We start from the raw sequence: 22,559 nt of genomic DNA on the forward strand, positions 1-22,559 counted from the left end.
CAGATGAGGCCACACCAGTGTGTTATAAAGCTCACCTGTCCTGTCTACTAAACATCAAGTTGAGTTCTGAAGACCCCTGAAGTCCTCCTGTCCACCACACTACTTGGTCTCTCATTCCAAGTGTCTGTGGCTCTCTGTGTGAAAAAAAACTTGTTAATGTTTGTGTGAAATTTCCCCTTAACTTTACAGCTGTAGGATGGCATGGTGGCGCAGTGGGTAGCGCTGCTGCCTCGCAGTTAGGAGACACTTCCCAGGTCCTCCCTGCGTGGAGTTTGCATGTTCTCCCCGTGTCTGCGTGGGTTACCTCCGGGTACTCCAGTTTTCTCCCACAGTCCAAAGACATGCAGGTTAGGTGCATTGGCGATCCTAAATTATCCCTAGTGTGTGTTTGGTGTGTGCCCTGTGGTGGGCTGGCACCCTGCCCAGGGTTTGTTACCCGCCTTGCACCCTGTGTTGGCTGGGATTGGCTCCAGCAGACCCCCGTGACCCTGTAGTTAGGATATAGCGGGTTGGATAATGGATGGATGGATTTACAGCTGTGTTCTTAATGAACGCATTTTAAAGTCACCGCCTTGATCCACTGGACTAATTCACTTCATCGTTTTAAACACTTCACTCAGGTCTCCTCTTAATCTTCTTTTGTTTAAACTGTGAAGGTTCAGCTCTTTTTTTATTTTTTCTCATCAATCATCCCCTGTAGCCCTGGAATCAGCTGAGTTGTTCTTCTCTGGACTTTCTCTTGTGCTGTTATGTCCTTTTTGTAGCCTGGAGACCCAAAACTGCACCCAGTACTCCAGATGAGGCCTCACCAGTGTGTTATAAAGCCTGAGCAGAACCTCCTGTGACTTGTACTCCACACATCAAGGCGCTATATAACCTGACAGTCTGTTAGCCTTCTAAATTGCTTGCCTGGTAGTTGATAGTGTTGAGTCCTCTGTTCCTCCTAAGTCTTTCTCATAAGGTGGACTCTCGGTTTTCAGACCTCTCATTGTATATTCAAACCTTACATTTTTAATGCTTTACATTTACTGACATTCCATTGTCTTCTGTTCAGACTGTGAAGGCTCAGCTCTTTTAATCTTTCTTCATAACTCATCCCCTGTAGTCCTGGACTCAGCCGAGTTGCTCTTCTTTGGTCTTTCTCTAGTACTGTTATGTCCTTTTTGTAGCCTGGAGACCCAAACTGCACCCAGTACTCCAGATGAGGCCTCACCACTGTGTTATAAAGCTTGAGCAGACCCTCCTGTGACTTGTACTCCACACATCAAGGCGCTATATAACCTGACAGTCTGTTAGCCTCCTGAACACTGTCTGCCAGCTGATAGCGTCAAGTCCACTACGACTCCTAAGTCCTTCTCATAACGTGGACTTTCCATTTTCGGACCTCCCATTATATATTCAAACTTCACATTTCCAACATGTAATAGTTTACAATTACTGACATTCAGTTTCATCTTCCACATATCTGCCCAAGCCAAGACCACCTAATATTTAACCTCGAGTTCTTAGGGAGGCTAATGAGTACAAATATGAACCCTTGATGCATATTTTTAGGAAGTGACTGCACACTGGGGAGATTCCGAAGGACTGGAAAATGGCAAACATCATCCCATTATATAGAAGGGGTGACCGGGCAGATCCAAGCAGCTATAGGCCAGTAAGCTTAACATGTATCACAGGAAAATGAATGGAATGAATTATTAAGGAGAAGATTGAGCAACACATGGCAAGGACAGGAGTTGTTAAGAACAGTCAGCATGGAGTCAGAAGAGGGAGGTCGTGTTTTACTAACATGCTGGAATTGTATGAGGAGGCAACAAAAGGATACGATCAAAGTGGAGCAGATGATGATATTGATGTGGACTTTAACCTATAAGGTGCCAACTGAGAGGTTGGGCATCAAGCTAAAACAAGTAGGAGTTCAAGGTGTGGTGTGTAGGTGGATGGAGAATTGGCTCAGACACAGGAAGCAGAGGGTGATGCAGTGAAGAACCTCTTCAGAATTGGGTGTTGTTAAGAGTGGTGGCCAGCAGGGGGCACTGCTGGGGCCACCGCTGCTATTTTTAATAAATATAAATGATTTAGGTAGGAATATAAATAACAAGCTGGTTAGGTTAGCAGATGATACCAAGATAGGTGGATTAGCAGATAATTTGGAATCCGTTATATCATCACAGAAGGACTTGGATAGCAGACAGGCTCGGGCACACTTGTGGCAGATGAAATTTAATGTCAGTAAATGTAAAGAATTACACATAGAAGGTTAAAATGGGAGGTCTGGAAATCAAGAGTACACTTTATGAGAAGAATTTATGAGTCGTAGTGGACTCTAATCTATCAACTACCAGACAAGCCATTAAGAAGGCTAACAGAATGTCAGGTTATATAGCGCATTGACGTGTGCAGTACAAGTCACAGGAGGTTCTGCTCAAGCTTTATAACACACTGGTGAGGCCTCATCTGGAGTCCTGGGGGCAGTTTGGTCTACAAAAAGACATAACAGCATAAGAAAAGGTCCAGAGAAGAGCAACTGGACGGATACAGGATGAGTTATGAGGAAAAATTAAAAGAGCTGAGCCTTCACAGTCTGAACAGAAGACAATGGAATGTCAGTAAATGTAAAGCATTAAAAATGTAAGGTTTGAATATACAATGAGAGGTCTGAAAACCGAGAGTCCACCTTATGAGAAGGACTTAGGAGGAACAGAGGACTCAACACTATCAACTACCAGGCAAGCAATTTAGAAGGCTAACAGACTGTCAGGTTATATAGCGCCTTGATGTGTGGAGTATACATCACAGGAGGTTCTGTTCAAGCTTTATAACACACTGGTGAAGCCTCATCTGGAGTACTGGGTGCATTTTGGGTCTCCAGACTACAAAAAGGACATAACAGCACAAGAGAAAGTCCAGAGAAGAACAACTCGGCTGATTCCAGGGCTACAAGGGATGATTGATGAGAAAAAATAAAAAAAGAGCTGAGCCTTCACAGTTTAAACAAAAGAAGATTAAGAGGAGACCTGAGTGAAGTGTTTAAAATTATGAAGTGAATTAGTGCAGTGAAGCAAGACGGTGACTTTAAAATGAGTTCATCAAGAACACGGGCACACAGCTGTAAATTTAAGGGTAAATTTCACACAAACATTAGCATGTTTTTCTTCACACAGAGAGCCACAGACACTTGGAATGAGAGACCAAGTAGTGTGGTGGACAGGAGGACTTCAGGGGCCTTCAGAACTCAACTTAATGTTTTTCAGAGGAGTTTAGTCGACAGGACTGGTGAGCTTTACAACACACTGGTGAGGCCTCTGGAGTACTGGGTGCAGTTTTGGTCTCTGAGCTACAAAAAATGACATAACAGCACAAGAGAAGGTCCAGAGAAGAGCATACAGTATAGGCCGAGTCCAGGGCTACAGGGGATGAGTTATGAGGAAAGATTAAAAGAGCTGAGCCTTTAATGGAGAAGAAGAGGAGACCTGATTGAAGTGTTTGAAATGATGAAGGGAATTAGTCCAGTGGATCGAGACGACGACTTTGAAATGAGTTCAGCAAGGACACGGGCACACAGTTGGAAGCTTGTGAAGGGGAAATTTCACACAAACATTAGGAAGTTTTTCTTTACACAAAGAACGATAGACACTTGGAATAAGCGACCAAGCAGTGTGGTGGACAGTAAGACTTTATGGACTTTCAAAACTCGACTTGATGTTTTTTTTGGAAGAAATAAGTGGACAGGCCTGGCGAGCTTTGTTGGGCTGAATGGCCTGTTCTCGTCCAGAGTGTTCTAACGTTCTAATGTTTTCAGAAAGGTTTGTATTTAAATTCATTAAAAATCAAAAACTTAAACCTTTCATTCCAGAAGTATTCAGACCATTAACTCAGTACTTTGTACAGGGATATTCATTCCCAAGAGGCCCCGAATATTCTGTAATAACTCTTGCTAGGACGAAGCAATCTGAACGGAAAAACGTGCAATGTGCTCCATGGTATATGGAGCTTCGAACAAGCCGGGGATGCCCCTGTGTTGGAGTGATGAGGTGGGCGCTGGACAGCCGTTTGCAACTTCTGGGTGCCCACTGCCCGTACCCCTTCACTCAGTCACTTCTCCTTAAGGATGGTGGTGTACAGTATTGAGCAGTGGGTCTTCATGGTGCGAACCTACTGGGTCACCAAATTATTTAAGCAATGTCAGAATCAACTAGATCAGGGGTCTCCAAACTTTTCAGCCCGAGGGCCGCATTAACTATCAAAGAGCAGTTTGAGGGGCCGACTACACACTCGAGGTCCAAATAAAAAAGAATCAAAACATAGATGTTGTTTTGAATTATTTATTTAATATTATTTTATTCATTTATTATTTAATAACACATTGATACACTACACATGAACACCTGTATTAATGGGAATGGTGAAATTGTTTCCTGGATGCCAAAATAGCAGACATTTCTGGCTTTAGGTTTGATGTCCCTAACATCAACAGTGACCTGAGATTATCATCAGACAAGTTTGTTCTCAAATTGTTCTTCACGTATTTCATTCTTGAAAATGTTTGTTCACACAAGTATGTTGTTCCAAAGACTGAAAGGTACCTTGATGCAAACGTTTTGACTGGTAAAAAGCCACCAGTCCTTCTCTGAACTTGTCCCTAAGGAAGTCATTTGCTTGCAACTCAATGACCTCCAGCTGCAGTTCATCTGGGCAACTGGCCACATCTGCTTCAAATGGGTTTTGAAACAGCCTCACTTCTTCTGCCTTCGAATCCAAGTCAGAAAACCACTCCTGAAACTGCAGCTGGAGGTCTTTGATGATCTCGCATGCATATGACGTGGGCAACTCAGCTGTTGCTTCAGCCATGAAGACCTTGCACTGCTGAAAGTGCGTCAAGTTCCAAAAACAAGACAAGTTTAGATCTGAAGGCCTTTAGGTGGGTGTATAGATCAGAAACTTGATTTTTCTCTCCTTGTAGTTTTAGGTTCAGAAAATTTAAATGACTAGTTATGTCCGCAGCAAAGGCCAATTTCCATGCCCACTCTTTGTCAGATAGTAATGGCTGTGGCTTGCCTTTACTTTCCAGGAAGTCACCTACAGTGGTGTCAAAAACTATTTGCCCCCTTCCTGATTTCTTATTCTTTTGCATGTTTGTCACACAAAATGTTTCTGATCATCAAACACATTTAACCATTAGTCAAATATAACACAAGTAAACACAAAATGCAGTTTTTAAATGATGGTTTTTATTATTTAGGGAGAAAAAAATCCAAACCTACATGGCCCTGTGTGAAAAAGTAATTGACCCCTGAACCTAATAACTGGTTGGGCCACCCTTAGCAGCAATAACTGCAATCAAGTGTTTGTGATAACTTGCAATGAGTCTTTTACGGCGCTCTGGAGGAATGTTGGCCCACTCATCTTTGCAGAATTGTTGTAATTCAGCTTTATTTGAGGGTTTTCTAGCATGAACCACCTTTTTAAGGTCATGCCATAGCATCTCAATTGGATTCAGGTCAGGACTTTGACTAGGCCACTCCAAAGTCTTCATTTTGTTTTTCTTCAGCCATTCAGAGGTGGATTTGCTGGTGTGTTTTGGGTCATTGTCCTGTTGCAGCACCCAAGATCGCTTCAGCTTGAGTTGACGAACAGATGGCGGACATTCTCCTTCAGGATTTTTGGTAGACAGTAGAATTCATGGTTCCATCTATCACAGCAAGCCTTCCAGGTCCTGAAGCAGCAAAACAACCCCAGACCATCACACTACCACCACCATATTTTACTGTTGGTATGATGTTCTTTTTCTGAAATGCTGTGTTCCTTTGACGCCAGATGTAACGGGACATTTGCCTTCCAAAAAGTTAAACTTTTGTCTCATCAGTCCACAAGGTATTTTCCCAAAAGTCTTGGCAATCATTGAGATGTTTCTTAGCAAAACTGAGACGAGCCCTAATGTTCTTTTGCTTAACAGTGGTTTGCGTCTTGGAAATCTGCCATGCAGGCCGTTTTGCCCAGTCTCTTTCTTATGGTGGAGTCGTGAACACTGACCTTAATTGAGGCAAGTGAGGCCTGCAGTTCTTGAGACGTTGTCCTGGGGTCTTTTGTGACCTCTCGGATGAGTCGTCTCTGCGCTCTTGGGGTAATTTTGGTCGGCCGGCCACTCCTGGGAAGGTTCACCACTGTTCCATGTTTTTGTCATTTGTGGATAATGGCTCTCACTGTGGTTCGCTGGAGCCTCAAAGCTTTAGAAATGGCTTTATAACCTTTACCAGACTGATAGATCTCAATTACTTCTGTTCTCATTTGTTCCTGAATTTCTTTGGATCTTGGCATGATGTCTAGCTTTTGAGGTGCTTTTGGTCTACTTCTCTGTGTCAGGCAGCTCCTATTCAAGTGATTTCTTGATTGAAACAGGTGTGGCAGTAATCAGGCCTGGGGGTGGCTACGGAAATTGAACTCAGGTGTGATACACCACAGTTAGGTGATTTTTGAACAAGGGGGCAATTACTTTTTCACACAGGGCCATGTAGGTTTGGATTTTTTTTCTCTCTAAATAATAAAACCATCATTTAAAAACTGCATTTTGTGTTTACTTGTGTTATATTTGACTAATGGTTAAATGTGTTTGATGATCAGAAACATTTTGTGTGACAAACATGCAAAAGAATAAGAAATCAGGAAGGGGGCAAATAGTTTTTCACACCACTGTATAACATCAGTTACCCACTGACTTAACAGAGGTGGGCTAGGATTCTTCCACCAGTTTTGTTAAACTCGACTTGCACGTATAGGATGTTTTTTGATTTTCCTAAAATAAAATATGGGCGGCACGGTGGTGCCTCCGAGCAGCCATGAGTCGAGGTAATTCTTGGTAGCGAAAACCAATCAGATTGCTTTCTGCTACCAAGATTCTACCAAGGATTGAAAGCTCGGGCCAATCGCAGCCCGTATCAGCTACCAAGAATTGGCCAATGACGGCTCTGTTGGGAACCATTGCCTCCATGGCGAATCACGGCTCGTGTTGGCCACCAAAACTTAGAAAGGGCGGGCTAACCTCTTGTCAGTTAGTGTATTCTGCAAAAGCTTGTTCGAGTCGGCACACAGACGCTTTGCGATTTGTGTTTCATTTCAAACTTTCTAAAAATGTTACTCATGAGTGTCGGTTTGTGCAGATAAATTTACATTCACATTTTTTTAATGATTTTTTAAACATTCTTGGTGCAGTTTATTACATTTATTATATATGTGTGCAAAACATGTAAAGACAGATAAAATAATGTATAAATATAATAAACATCCATCCATCCATTTTCCAACCCGCTGAATCCGAACACAGGGGTCTGCTGGAGCCAATCCCAGCCAACACGGGGCACAAGGCAGGAACCAATCCTGGGCAGGGTGCCAGCCCACCGCAGGACACACACACAAACACACCCACACTAGGGCCAATTTAGAATCGCCAAGCCACCTAACCGGCATGTCTTTGGACTGTGGGAGGAAACCGGAGTGCCCGGAGGAAACCCACACAGACACGGGGAGAACATGCAAACTCCACGCAGGGGTGGGACCCGGGAAGCGAACCCAGACGGGTCTCCTAACTGCGAGGCAGCAGCGCCACCGTGCCGCCCCATAATAAACATTGAATTGTATAGTTTAATTTTTTATACTTAACACTAATTTCACAAATCATTCATAGCAATGCTAATACAGAATAATAATAATTATTATTGTTATGCTCTATATTAACATTGATGTTATAAAATATGCTTATAAAATAGGCCTATACCTTTAATACTCAGACTATTCTAATCACGCTGTAGAACAGCATATATATTTATATATATACTGTATATACAGTATATATATATAATTAACTAAATGATGTATGTGCTGTTTACTATTAGTATATAAACATTTCCCTTTGCAATATTACTAAATATTTATTTTTACCTACTTCAAATTAATTAAATGTCAGCATTATCTAGAATATATCCATCCATCCATCCATTATCCAACCCGCTATATATCCTAACTACAGGGTCACGGGGGTCTGCTGGAGCCAGTCCCAGCCAACACAGGGCGCAAGGCAGGAAACAAACCCCGGGCAGGATGCCAGTCCACTATATTATATTATATTATATTATATTATATTATATTATATTATATTATATTATATTATATTATATTATATTATATTATATTATATTATCCATCCATCCATTATCCAACCCGCTGAATCCAAACACAGGGTCACTGGGGTCTGCTGGAGCCAATCCCAGCCAACACAGGGCGCAAGGCAGGAAAAAAACCCTGGGCACGGTGCCAGCCCACACACACCAAGCACACACTCGGGACAATTTAGGATTGCCAATGCACCCAACCTGCATGTCTTTGGACTGTGGGAGGAAACCCACGCAGACACGGGGAGAACATGCAAACTCCACGCAGGGAGGACCCGAGAAGTGAACCAACTAGAATATATTACTTCCCAAATTTCATTAATACAGTACACCCCCAAATATCATGAAATATCATGAATTGTGAAAAACCGCGACTTTTGGATGTGGTAAAAAAATGCTTTTTTTATATATTTTTTATATATATGCCTGTTTTTATAGTTTAAATTCTAAATACAGTATGCCCCCAAAGCACTTTAATTTCGGTGCAGACTCAGCTCAATACCTTAATACATTACCCAAAAACAGAATGTAAAGGTAAACCCGTATACTGTGCAGTGCTGTACTGCTGTGTCTCCCGCGGTGCTAGAATGTTACCGCTATACGTACTGTAAATCATGCAAGTGCGTTTTCTTCGGTAGGCGCTGTCATTTTATATGTTATTAGTAGACTAAATACATAATCATTTCATTCAAATAAAATACAGTAAAATGTACAGGTATTTACCAATGATGAATGATGTGGATGATGATGACGAAGTAGATTTAAAACTCCTCGGGTGGCTCCTCTTCTTCAGGCGCTTCAGGAGGAGACGTATCTTTGGACGGGCCTTCTTCTGGTGGGGTTTTGCTTGGTGTTGGCTTTTCTTTATAGGTTTCAGGAACATTGTGATGGGAAGTTGCTACATTGTCTCCTGTAGCGAACTGCTGGTACAATTTCTGTGTTTTCTCACGGATGATGTTACTGTCCAAGGGGATGTTCTTCTTCCTGCAGTCAGTGATCCACAATGCCAAGGCAGATTCCATCCTGGCGATATTTTTATTCCTTACGGTCCTTACATTTTTGGCACTATCACAGAAACTTACAGATACATACTCTGGATCGCTGCTTTGTTCTTCTTTATGTAGCGTACGGTGCTTTCATTAATGCCATAGTGGTGCGCTACTGCAGCATAACTTTTTAGTTCCCGGAGCAAATCCAGTAGTTCAACCTTCTCCTGGAGTGTTTTAAACTTCTTCTGGAGCTTAGACACAGTGCCAGAAGCCTTAGAAGGTGCAGGGTGATTCGGCGACATCTTGTACGCTTAAGAATAACAAAATGGAAAACACGAGGACACTCAGCTGGAGTCGCGTCACAGGGCAGCAGTCAATCAGCAGCAAGGAGAAATCAAATCACAATTTGATGGTGGAGGTCTACAAAGAGAGACTGCACAGCTTGATCTTTGTCCTGACATGCAACAGGCCCGGTCTTAGGTATTATGGGGCCCTACACGAAAGGGGGGCCCATAGCCCCCCTGGAAGCTCTGCGAAATACGTGAAAATTAGACCAAGGAGACGTTTTCTTGTAACGTTACGAGGTCATCACCCTGCGTCCATTTTTCGCCCGTTCGACCCATAAAGATCTTGTCTCAAACCGCTCCGCTTTTATAGACAGCCGCCCACGCGGACACGCCCACGTGATTTAAACATGCGAGGGGAGGGGCGGGCCGGGGGCCAGGCCGCCGTCGATCCGGGGCCCCCCGGACGCCGGGACTTCGCCTATGCCTAAGGCCGGGCCTGCATGCAATATGAACTGTGGGACCCTCTATACACAGGGACACGTGTGCCTTTGTCAGTGATATCCAGTCACTTCAGTTGGTCACAGTTGGACTTCCATGAGGTTCTGGAAACATCTCAAGGAGAAATAAAGCAGCCGGGAGGCACCTGAGCACAGTTTGGAGTTCCACAACAAAAAGGTGTCTGAATGTGTAAATGAATGAGAGATTTCAGTTTTTGAGTTTGAATGCATTTACACATCTTTCAGTTTATACAACATGTTGTCACTTTGTCATTATAGGTTACTGGGTGTAGACTGATGGGCAAAAAGGGCAGGTTTATCCATTTAAAGTGATAGGTACAGCACAATAAAGTGTGCAGAACGGGTATATTATATTATAGTATCCATCCATCCATTATCCAACCCGCTATATCCTAACTACAGGGTCACGGAGGTCTGTCTGCTGGAGCCAATCCCAGCCAACACAGGACACAAGGCAGGAAACAAACCCCGGGCAGGGCGCCAGTCCACTATATTATATTATATTATATTATATTATATTATATTATATTATATTATATTATATTATATTATATTATATTATCCATCCATCCATTATCCAACCCGCTGAATCCAAACACAGGGTCACGGGGGTCTGTCTGTTGGAGCCAATCCCAGCCAACACAGGACACAAGGCAGGAAACAAACCCCGGGCAGGGCGCCAGTCCACTATATTATATTATATTATATTATATTGTAACAATCTGGCAAAGAAATTGCCACTGAGACAGTGTGTTCTAAAAAGTTAAAAAACGGGGGGCTGCACTGAGTGCTGTGGAGAGGGGCGTGCAGAGACACAACTGGCACTCTTAATAAGCAGCCTCTGGGGTGCTGGGGAGGAGGGAGTTCAGGTAAAAGAAGAGCGTGTTTAACTCGTGGTTTTGAGTTCAGTGCTTGTTTGTTTGTCCTAATTATGTTGTTTTTTGGCTTGTGAAGTCAGAAGAAAATAAATAAAACCAGTGTTTAGTTTTTTTTAGACAATTACCACCACTTGCTTGTGATATTTATTTGCCCACCTGGGATGGGATACTACAATATTATACTATACTACTAGCCATCCCCTATGGCTCCGTCTGCGCAGTAGTGAAACAAGACAAACTTTAAAAATCAATAATCAAACAGGTAGCACTAGCTAAGTGGAGGCAATGTGTGCTCCAACACGTGGCGACAGGTAGACCGACACCAACGGAGGCTGGTGCGTGAATGAGGAGGGCCCCGTCTGACTCCCCACTATTGATGTCACTCTTCTCCCTTCCCTCGGCCCACAGCCTCTGTCTCGTTTTAGCGAGAATATATCACTCCTGCATGCGAACTTTGATTCTTTGCGGGATGAGAGAATTTGCAAAATCAACCGGAATGTTCCAGCAAATTCTAGAAAAAAACCCAATCTAAATCCATTAAATAGTTCTCTTGTGAAAAGCAGATAGACAGACAGATGTTGCATTTTATATATAGAGATATTTATTATCTATCCATTTTCCAACCTGCTATATCCTAACTACAGGGTCACGGGTGTCTGCTGGAGCCAATCCCAGCCAACACAGGGCGTAAGGCAGGAAACAAATCCCGGGCAGGGCGCCAGCCCATCGCAGGACACACACACACACACACACACTAGGGACAATTTAGATTCACCAATGCACCTAACCTGCATGTCTTTGACTGTGGGAGGAAACCCACGCAGACACGGGGAGAACATGCAAACTCCACGCAGAGAGCCGGGAAGCAAACCCATGTCTCCTAACTGTGAGGCAGCAGCGCTACCCACTGCGCCACCATGCCACCCTATATTTATTATAGTTTTAATATTTGTAATGAAATGGTGAAATTAGAGTTTTGAATTGTGATTTTGTTTTTTGTATCATTTCCAGGTATTATCATTCTGCTGTTAATTATTTTGGGCATTATTGTCATCATCTGCATAATTATGATGCTACATAAAAAGAATAAGGTAAGTGTTATTGAATATGTCAAAATAAATGAATGGTGATGTGCTGTGCTGAGGATGAGCGACTTTTATAAAGGCCGCCTCACCAGCATCATTAGCACCCCTAGTAGGCAAAGCGGTGCACTGGAGCCCTGGTTTTGATAGCAAAATAGAAACATACACAGGCATCAGAAATATTGTGGACCCCTATGCTCCTGGGGGTCCCCCAGCCAAACCATTCTTGGCCTACCAGCATCCCACCTGTCCGCCACTTGTATATTCCCTGTCCCAGTTTCCACCAAATATAACAATTAAAAATCAACCGATTGTAAGCTGCCAGTGTCATCCTCCTGTCAAGAACCTGATAAACATTCCAGCCCAGCAGACATTTTTAACATTCTGTCACTTTCAAGAAACAGAAAACCATAAAGCAAGAAGCCATGTGGTTACAGGGACTTGAGAGTGTGTGTCGTACTGTTCTGCTTAAATAAACAACCATCTGCAGTGTAGTTTTTGCATTTAGCCCCACCTCATTACAATCCCCCCGCCTGATGACATTTTTGAAACACCTTATTGCCTCAATTTCAGGCGGAACCAAACACAACTTACCCACAAAATTTTGTAAAAATCAGTTCATCCATTTTTGTGTGATTAGCCAACAAACAGACAGACAGGCCGACAGACAGGCAGACAGACAAGCAGAAAGACAGGCAGGCAGACAGGCAGACAGACAGAGACAGGTGGACAGGCAGGCAGATGGACAGACAGACAGACTTGCAGACAGACAGGCGGGCAAGCAGTTAGACAGGCAGACAGGCGGACAGACAGACAGACAGGTGGACAGACAGACAGGTGGGCAAGCAGACAGACAGACAAACAGGCAGGCAGGAAGATGGACAGACAGACAGATAGACAGACAGACTTGCCGACAGACAGGCAGACTTGCAGACAGATGGACAGACAAACAGACAGGCAGGCAGGCAGTTGGACAGGCAGGCAGACAGGCAGACAGGCAGACAGACACAATGCAATCTGAGGGCTCAATTGAGGTCCTGACTTTACACCTTGACATCAAATGAAGACCCAAAAATTCCAAAGTTAGACAGAGGGTGTTACCGTTTTTAGCATTCTATGCCCAGGACTGTCTTACCAGCATCGTAGGCCACCCGGGCAAAGCAGTGCACTGGGGCCCCTGTTTTGATTGTAAAAAAGAAACATACAAAGTCATCAGAAACATTGTGGGCCCCTATGATCCAGGGACCCCCGGCCAGTGCCCATTATGTCCATACATTATGACGACCTTGTGCACAGGACAAGCTCAAAAAATGATGAATTGAAAAAAACAGGAAAAGAAGTTGGAAGGGCAAGGCACAGGACCGGACAGTCCTGAACAATTTAGCAGTCATTTGAAATCTACATCACTTGAGGGTAATTTGTTTTAAAGTGGAATGTGTAATTTCACATAATTTGGTGATCTTTTGAAACCCCTTGCCAGAATCGTAGATATCCACAACCTTCTTTCTGAGGGCCTATGGGAGCTCTTTTGATCTTAGCATGATGACACCACATATGTCAGTAGCACAGAGAAGAGAAGACCCTTAATATCAGTGGTTTAAATAAGAGAGGCAGGCCCACCTAAGATTTGCTGAGATTGTCACCTCATCTGAACACCTGATTCTGATTTGTTGGACTTGACGTAATAATAAATGCAAGGGTGGACTTACTTTTTCCATGCGACAGACCTTCATTTTTGTTAATTTAGATTATGAGAATGAATACGCCGTGTCGATTTAACGTGTCATTTGTTCAAGTAGGCCACCTTTACCTGTAGGCACTGCCTGCATGGAGATCTGATGTTTGAATGTTCAAATGTGTGGAAAAACTCAACAAGTCCCATGGGGTGCACTTACTTTTTCACATGACTGTGGCTGGCAGGCGCCTCCTTGGCCCCACCATTGCACCATTTTAATCTGCTCAAAATTGCTTCCTGCTTTGAACTCAACGCATTTCAGCAAGCTCTCCAAAATTTCCCAGCGCCTCCGTATGTTCACCGAAATCCAGGCGAAGCAAATACGATCGGGGTTTGCTCCTCGCTGCTTATGACTGGTCTCACGGCCCACCCACGCTCATAACAGGACAATTTCTAACAGCCGAATGACCCAACCTCTACATCTTTGGATTTGAGGGGCCACACTGACTTGTCCCTAATTACACACAAGGTTGGAATGTACACACTGTCACAAGAACGAGACATGGACAGATAAAGGTTTGGGGCAGCCACCCGTATAATGTGGTATCCTGGCTGCAAAAGTCGTTTTAACAAATAATCAGCACTGAAGTGCATTCAACCACAACCAGAGTCCAGAACAAGACTAAAGGAAACAAAGGAAAAGGGGCAGGTTTTAAAGGGGGAGACAGGAAGTGAGGATCCGGCACGTGGTCTTCCACCATTGGTTCATAGCCGGACGTGACATCAGAGGGACTGGAGCTGGTGTGGCCGACTTCCATTGGCTCAGTCCCGGAAGTGATGTCAGGAGAGCCAGGTGAAATCCCCCGGGAATGGTCTACAGGCAAGGGAGAAAAGAGTCAGTGCACTCTGCCACACCCCGGCATGCCTCCGAACTGCCTTCACTCAAGCCCTTTAGCTGCCTCCCATGCACACGTGTGTGACAACACCCAGCATGCTCTTTCAAGTTTTTACAGCATGGCGTGGTCCTTCTGCTTGAACATCACCCTTATTTTATGACGATAACCTTTTTTTTGTAATTTATGCTTTTAATTTGTGCTGGCGCCCCAGCCTGGATTGGTCCCATTCCTTTCACTGGCCAGAAGATATCTGGGGAGGCTCCATTTCAAAGCTGTATGCTCCCCCAACCCACTAGCATCCCAGGGTTTCAAGGACCCATTCAGATACCTGCAAGGAATTTTGGGAACTTTAGTACAGTGGGGCAGCCCTGCTAGGGTCTGTGGACGCCACCAGAGGGCGCTGCAGGGAGTTACGTTTCCTACTTTATAACCTGGAAGTGCTATGCCCTGGCAGTTGGGGTACTCCTGTGTCCAAGATAAAAGGACCTCATACTTGGGATCAACAGTACAGAATAACGGGGATTGTGGAAGAGAGGTGAAGAAGAGAGTACAGGCATGATGGAGTGGGTGGAAGAGAGTGTCAGGAATGATTTGTGACAGACGGGTAGCAGCAAGAGTGACAGGAAAGGTCTACAGGATGGTAGTGAGACCAGCTATGTTATATGGGCTGGAGACGGTGGCAGAGGACACAGAGCTGGAGGTCAGTCAGTCATTGTCCAACCCACTATATCCTAACACAGAGTCACAGAGGTCTGCTGGAGTCAATCCCAGCCAGCACAGGACGCAAGGCAGGAACAAACCCTGGGCAGGGTGTCAGCCGACCGCAGGGCATACACACACATGGGACAATTTAGAATCACCAATACACCTGACCTGCATGTCTTTGGACTTTGGGAGGAAACCCACGTAGACATGGGGAGAACATGCAAACTCCACGCAGGGAGGACCCGAGAAGCGAACTCAAGTCTCCTTAATGCGAGGCAGCAGCGCTACCCACTGCGCCACCGTGCCGCCAGAGCTGGAAGTGTCAGAGTTAAAGATGTTAAGATTTGCATTGGGTTTGACGAGGATGGACAGGATTAGAAATGAGGACATTAGAGGGTCAGCTCAGGTGGGATGGTATGGAGACAAAGTCAGAGAGGTGAGATTGTGTTGGTTTGGACATGTGCTGATGAGAGAGAAGGGTGCCTTTAAGGATAGAGCAGCCAGGCAAGAGGAGAAGAGGAAGGCCTAAGAGAAGGTTTATGGATGTGGTGAGAGAGGACATGCAGGTGATGGGGGTAATGGAGCAAGATGACGAGGAAAGGAAGTGATGAAAAGAGATGATCCATTGTGGTGACCCCTAACGGGAGCAGCCGAAAGAAGAAGAAGATCCAGGCGAGCTGGAGTCGGGTGTGGAGGATGGACAAAGCTGGCCTGGAAGGTGTGGAGGAGAGACATAGAAGAGGAGAATGTTGTTGTGGTTGGTTTATGCCACATTTTTGAGTAAATAAACCTTTTATTTATAGCAGAACTTGTGTCTGAGGTTCGGGGTGCTGCCACACCCCCTAGTGGTCACAGTGCCTATTGAAGAATAAAACTGATATTTTTTTTGTTTTCTTTTTCCTGTGTTTACAGAAATATTCCTTTGACTTACACCACAAGCAACCTGAAGATGCGGGAATTCCTTTAAGCAACATGGAAGACGGAGCTTTTGAGCCGATTCCGGGTACGTTTAGTTTAGGAGATTGATTGAGAACCATTTGTAACAAATTAACCCTTTCAACTCAGCCCCATTGTTTCGGACCTGTCAGTGGGACTGAACAACAATGCAAAATTAAAAAAAATAAAATCTGCATAAAATCATCGTTTCCTCATTGCCGCCATTAAAAAACAGTGTTTTGCCACTTAAACATCCGTAACGCATAGCCCGATGTCATGATGTTTTTCACTCTTCCTCCAAACGATGGCCAAACTGCAGCTTCACAGTTACGCCCGTGCCCAATGGCATTCTTGAACGTTCCGGTACTATGGAGTGCGCCATTAGACGGACAGACTATTATCTAGGAGATGAGAGAGGGGTGTTTCAATCATCCCATGATACCACATCCCTCCTTCTATATTTCAGAATGTTTTTCTCGTATTTTCTGTGAAGACGTTTTTTGAATCTTGCGACTAATGTGCACACAGCGGACCACCGTCTGCCTACGCTCTGTCAGAGTAAGATCTACCTTACATAAGCCAGGGGTCTTTGGTAATCGATATTTATGCTATGGACATGTATTTGAAAGTAGAGCCAGTCTTAGAAAGCTAACGTTTGATGTTAAATTCATATATTGCTTGCTTAATTTCTGCCCAGAATATGGTGTAGACTTTGATCCCCGGGTGGCATGGTGACGCAGTGGTAGCGCTGCTGCCTCGCAGTAAGGAGACCTGGGTTCGCTTCCCAGGTCCTCCCTGCGTGGAGTTTGCATGTTCTCCCCGTGTCTGCTTGGGTTTCCTTTAAGATACCCACTGACTTCAAAGATGAGAGTTAGGATTCTTCCAGTTGAGCAAGACAAGTCTACGTGCCAATAGTGTAGTAAAGGCCACTACGGTTTGTTTGTCCTTCTCCACTTTAAGCCCCTCTGTGAGCCCACTACACACAGCTAGTAATTTGTTAGGAGGGATTGTGACGCCAAGGCTGTCTGATAGGCATTTAAAGATTTTGGTCCAGAATGATGTTAATTTGGTGCAGATCCAGACCATGTGACCCAGTGAAGCTGGAGCTCGATTGCAGCGTTCACAGGTTGGATCTCACCCTGGAAACATTTTGGATAATTTGAAACGAGACAGATGTGCTCAATATATAATTTTGAGTTGAATAATTGTATGCTTTGCGCATGTGGAGCTCAAGTGAATTCTCTGCATTGCTACCTTCCACTCCTTTCCTGAGATGTTGACTGAGAGATCCTTTTCCCAGTGTCCTCTGGGATCTTTGAAAGGGAGGGCCTGTAGAATAGTTTTATATATTGCAGAAATGCTGTCTGAGTCCTCGAGACTGAATAATATTTTATCCAGCATAGAGGTAGGTCGGAGGTGAGAAAAATTGGGCAGGTTCTGTTTAACAAAGTTTCAAATTTGAAGGTAGTGAAAGAAATGTGATGCTGGAAAGTTAAATTTGGAGTGTAATTGTTCGTGGGATGTGAAGATGTTGTCTATGTACAGATCTCTAAGTGATTTAATCCTGAACGTTTTCCAGTTTTGTGGTCTCTTCAAATTCTGGTGGTGGTATCCGGGTGCAGTCAGGTGGGAGGCTCCTCTACCAGTCAATGAAGGTTAGAAGAATCATGATTGCATGTGTATGAGGCTGATTAGCATTGACCATATATGGGTGCTTCCGGTTTGGCAACTGGGAGGTGCATTCAAATAGGCAGATTTACCAGATGGGGCGGTACGGTGGCGCAGTGGTAGCCCTGCTGCCTTGCACTAAGGAGACCTGGGGTTCCCGGATCCTCCCTACGTGAAGTTTGCATGTTCTCCCCGTGTTTAAAATTTTAAATTCTTAATTTTGCAATTTTAAAATCTTATTTCTTTAAGCAAACTTTTGTACAGTTTTGAAAGGATTATTTATATAAATGCATTTATGAGGTTTTTTTAGCAATATGCAATGATATTTTAGGGATTGTTAAAGGCTCCCATTACCTAGGAATAATTGTTGAGACAGGGATAATAGAGGGTGGCGCAGTGGGTAGCGCTGCTGCCTCGCAGTAAGGAGACCTGGAGTTTGCTTCCCAGATCCTCCCTGCGTGAAGCTTGCATGTTCTCCCCGTGTCTGTGTGGGTTTACTTCAGGTGCTCCGGTTTCCTCTCACTGCCCAAACACATGCAAGTTAGATGGAGTGGTGGTACTAAATTGGCCCTGTGTGTGGTTGAGGTGTATGTGTGTGTGTGTTTTCACCCTGCAATGGACTGGTGCCATGTCCAGGGTTTTTTCCTGCCTGGCACCCTATGCTAGATGGGATAGTCTCCAGCAAAAACACAACCCTATTCAGGACAAAGTGATTTAGAAAATAACTGGCTTTGGTCTGAAAACACAATGGAAATACAATAAAGCAAGAAAAGTTCTGACTTGGCTGTGACAGTCACATTGAGGCATTAGGCAGTCATATTGCTGTTGATATGGAGGAGCTTCCAGTTTCGTTTCTTGACACACTACTGCTGAAACATTTGTTGGCTGAAAGTCCTTAGTGTTATTGTGTCAGAGAGAGGATGTGCAGCATTGTTCATAATGGCACTCAGTTTTGTTTTAATTCTCTCCTTCTCTATGACCTCCAGGGGCCCGGAGAGTATCTGATAACTGAGTCTGCCCAATTGATTAACTTGGTGATTCGGTGGGCCTCTCTTGAAGTGATGTTACCAGCCAAGCACACCACAGTGTAGAAAATCACATTGGCCATCACAGAGTTGTAGAAAATGCGAAGGATATCACTTTCCACATTAAAAGAGCACAGTCTCCTAAGGAAGAAGAACCTGCTCTGCCCTTTCTTATACAGTTCCAGATAGATAGATAGATAGATAGATAGATAGATAGATAGATAGATAGATAGATAGATAGATAGATAGATAGATAGATAGGAAAGGCACTATATAATAGATAGATAGATAGGAAAGGCACTATATAATAGATAGATAGATAGATAGAAAGATAGGAAAGGCACTATATGATAGATAGATAGATAGATAGATAGATAGATAGATAGATAGATAGATAGATAGATAGATAGATAGATAGATACTTTATTAATATATAATTTATCACATACTCCAGCAGCAGCATACTGAAAAAAAAACAATATTAAATTAAAGAGTGATAACAATGCAGGTATAATAGACAATAACTTTGTATAATGTTAACGTTTACCCCCCAGGTGGAATTGAAGAGTCGCATAGTGTGGGGTCTCCTCAGTCTGTCAGTGGAGCAGGATGGTGACAGCAGTCTGTCACTGAAGCTGCTCCTCTGTCTGGAGATGATCCTTTTCAGATGATGCAGTGGATTCTCCATGATTGACAGGAGTCTGCTCAGCGCCCGTTGATCTGCCATGGATGTCAAACTGTCCAGCTCCGTGCCTACAATAGAGCCTGCCTAACTCACCAGTTGTCCAGGCGTGAGGCGTCCCTCTTCTTTATGCAGCCTCCCCAGCACACCACTGCGTAGAAGAGGACGCTCCGCACAACCGTCTGGTAGAACATCTGCAGCATCTTATTGCTGATGTTGAAGGACGCCAGCCTTCTAATGAAGTATAGTTGGCTCTGTCCTCTCTTACACAGAGCATCAGTATTGGCAGTCCAGTCCAATTTATCATCCAGCTGCATCATCCTTCTCATTTCCCTGTAGCAAGTAGAGATTTTGATGTTAACAAGTCCAGAGTTGCACCACCTTGTATTTACATAGAGAGCGAGTCCTCCTCCTTTCCGCTAATACCAATTTTTCCTCAGTTTTTGTGTGAACGGAGTGAAAGGAAACACTTAACACAGGAGAAAGTTGTGGAGCAGCCACCCGTATACTTGAATAAGGTTGCAAAGAAGTGAAAATTGTACATTTGTGTACAGGTTGAGTTCAAAAACAGAACTATTGTTTACAAATGGAAGTCGTTTGGCTTTTAAGGCAGGTTGGAGGAAGTGATGTCATTGGGTCCCGAAACTGGAAGTGACATCATCTCAGGCCCCGGAACCAGAAGTGTAGTCATTGGGAACCAGAAACACGTGATGTCATTGGTGCCCCAGAACTGGAAGTGGTGTAATCGGGCCGCCGGAGCCAGAAGTGGAGTCAAAAAACAGGAAGTGACGTCATTGGGTGCTGAAACCAGAAGTGACGTTATCGTGCCCTGAAGCTAGAAGTGACGTCATCAGGCCCTGGAAGTGATGTCAAAAAACATGAAGTGAGGTCATCGGGCCCCGGAACCCGGAAGTGACGTCAATGAGCCCCAGAACCTTAGGTGACTTCATCGGGACCCCGGAACTGGAAGTGACGTCAAAAAACAGGAAGTGACATCATCGAGCCCCTGAACCACAATCGATGTAATCGGGCCCCGGCGCCTGAGGTGATGTCATTGGGCCCCAGAAACGGAAGTGGCATCATTGTGCCCCCGGAGCTGGAAGTGATGTCAAAAAACTGGAAGTGACATCATCTGGTCCAGGCAGAATTTTCCTTGTTTGGTCTGCAGGAATAATAAAAAAGAGGTTTACTGCACCCCGCCACCCCCTGGCCTGGAATGGAATTACCTTCTTTTGGTCCATCTACCTGCCTCCCATGCGCACCTGCGTGACAACGGTTTTGCTTTGAAGTTTTGCTAAAAGTTTGAAAATTAAGAGGTTTTGTCTGTGGAATTATTTGAACACGCGTCGTCCTATGAAGCAAACTAAAATCTGCAGAGCTTTGGTCATTTTGGATAAACACAGCTACATGGAGAGAAACGGTCTCGGTGTTTTTATGGGCTGCTTCAAAGCAGTAAAACACAACGTATTACTTGTGGATAATTCATGAAAATTCATTTTTTTCTGGGTGTTCCTGACCCCTTGTTCTGTTAGTTTGGATGCTCATTCCAACACCCACGGAAAGAAGAGAACCTTCAAAGTGCATTTGTGTTGGTAAGAAAGTGACCCAATTTTGCGTTCTGTAAGAGACATTTTCCTAATGTTTATTTGGGGGTACGTGCGCTTACGTTGGCAAACAGCTCGGTAACGCTTGGTGTATCAGTGTCTGTGTCGACATGTGGCCGTGTCTCGCTGAGCGGCGTCCATTATTGGTGTCGCGCCATCTTGTGTGCCATCGTGAGAATGTCGGCGCTTGCATTAGAGCAACAAACAAACTTCAAATTTCTTGTTAAATTTGGCAAGAGTGAAAGTGAAATCAGGGACGTGTCAGTCCAAGTTTACAGGGATCATGCCATGAAGAAAAAAAAAAAACCGCAGCGCACAAATGGATTAAACATTTTTCTGAGGGGAGAGAAAGCGCCACAGATGAAGAGAGGTCAGGGCAGCAGGTAATGAGAAGAACCGACGGAAAACATGGCAAGACTTCATCGAATTATACGTTGTGACAGATAGGGGGCGCTCTCGTCCTCTTGAACCCTCGGACCAGACTCCAGACACCAGATAAAAGTCCAATAATAATATTTATTTGAACTATAATGTGCACAAAGCACCCTCCGCTCCACAATACTCATACAATAAACACAATACTAATAAACAATAATCCTCCACTCCGAGACGCATTGCCACCCTCCCTCCCGACTCAGCTCCTCCGTCTGGGATTTCCCAGAGTCCTTTATAGTCCATGACCCGGAAGTGCTTCTGAAGCCCTCAGTCCAAGTGATTATCCAGCACTTCCGGGTCAGGTAGAAAACTCCTCTTCTTCATCCCGGCTGTGACTAAGACGTACTTCCGGGTTATACGGCAAATAGCAGTCCCTGGGCCTCCCTGCAGCGACCCCTGGTGGCCCTGATGTTATCCAGCAGGGCTGTACAGGAAAACTCCATAGTCCGTGATGCCCTGCTGGAATTTAGGGCATCTCCATGTCGCAGGTAGGGCTTCCTCTGGCGGCCTGGGGGTATTGGCCGGGATGAATGGCCGGCCATAGCCCACAACGTCAAAACTGAACTGTGAGAAGCATAGCAGACCAAGTAAACATCGATAAGAGAAACAGTTAGGAAAATCTTATGACACCTTCTTCTGGCTGACCAGAGGGGGCGGAGTCAGTTGGCCTCACTGGAGCCGTGGAAGGAAAAGGAGAAGACAGAATTATCGCCAGCGCCCCCTCTCGCCCCGGAGGGGTATTACAGCACATAACTCACACCAGCCCTAGAGGTGAGCCTCTGACGTGCTTGTTAACATTTTTTTTACGTTTTGTTTTCCTGGGTTAACGACACATTTTGACTTTCTAATTCTTCGGGTCTCGTTTTGGTTTAGACGGACGGATTTTTCTCTTCTCAGTTCTGACCTCTGCCTCTTTTACGACTGCGTCAAACCACCACTAGAATTTTATTTTATTACGATTTCATGTCATTTGAGTAAGCGGGCAGGTCTGTGAAGGTTTAGGAAGAATAA

The 22,559-nt window shown here is 44.4% G+C and overlaps 1 protein-coding gene across 2 annotated transcripts in view; it reads left to right on the forward strand.

The window, feature by feature from the left end:
- Positions 1-22,559, forward strand: part of si:dkey-27h10.2 — a 129,106-nt gene that overhangs the window by 43,174 nt on the left and 63,373 nt on the right. For both annotated transcript variants that reach the window (XM_039750201.1, XM_039750202.1), the window contains exons 4-5: positions 11,852-11,931; positions 16,111-16,201. In XM_039750201.1, the coding sequence (XP_039606135.1) occupies positions 11,852-11,931; positions 16,111-16,201 (171 nt within the window). The remainder of the gene's footprint in view (positions 1-11,851; positions 11,932-16,110; positions 16,202-22,559) is intronic.

Source organism: Polypterus senegalus, chromosome 4 (assembly GCF_016835505.1).
Source record: "Polypterus senegalus isolate Bchr_013 chromosome 4, ASM1683550v1, whole genome shotgun sequence".
Classification (NCBI taxonomy): Eukaryota; Metazoa; Chordata; class Cladistia; order Polypteriformes; family Polypteridae; genus Polypterus; species Polypterus senegalus.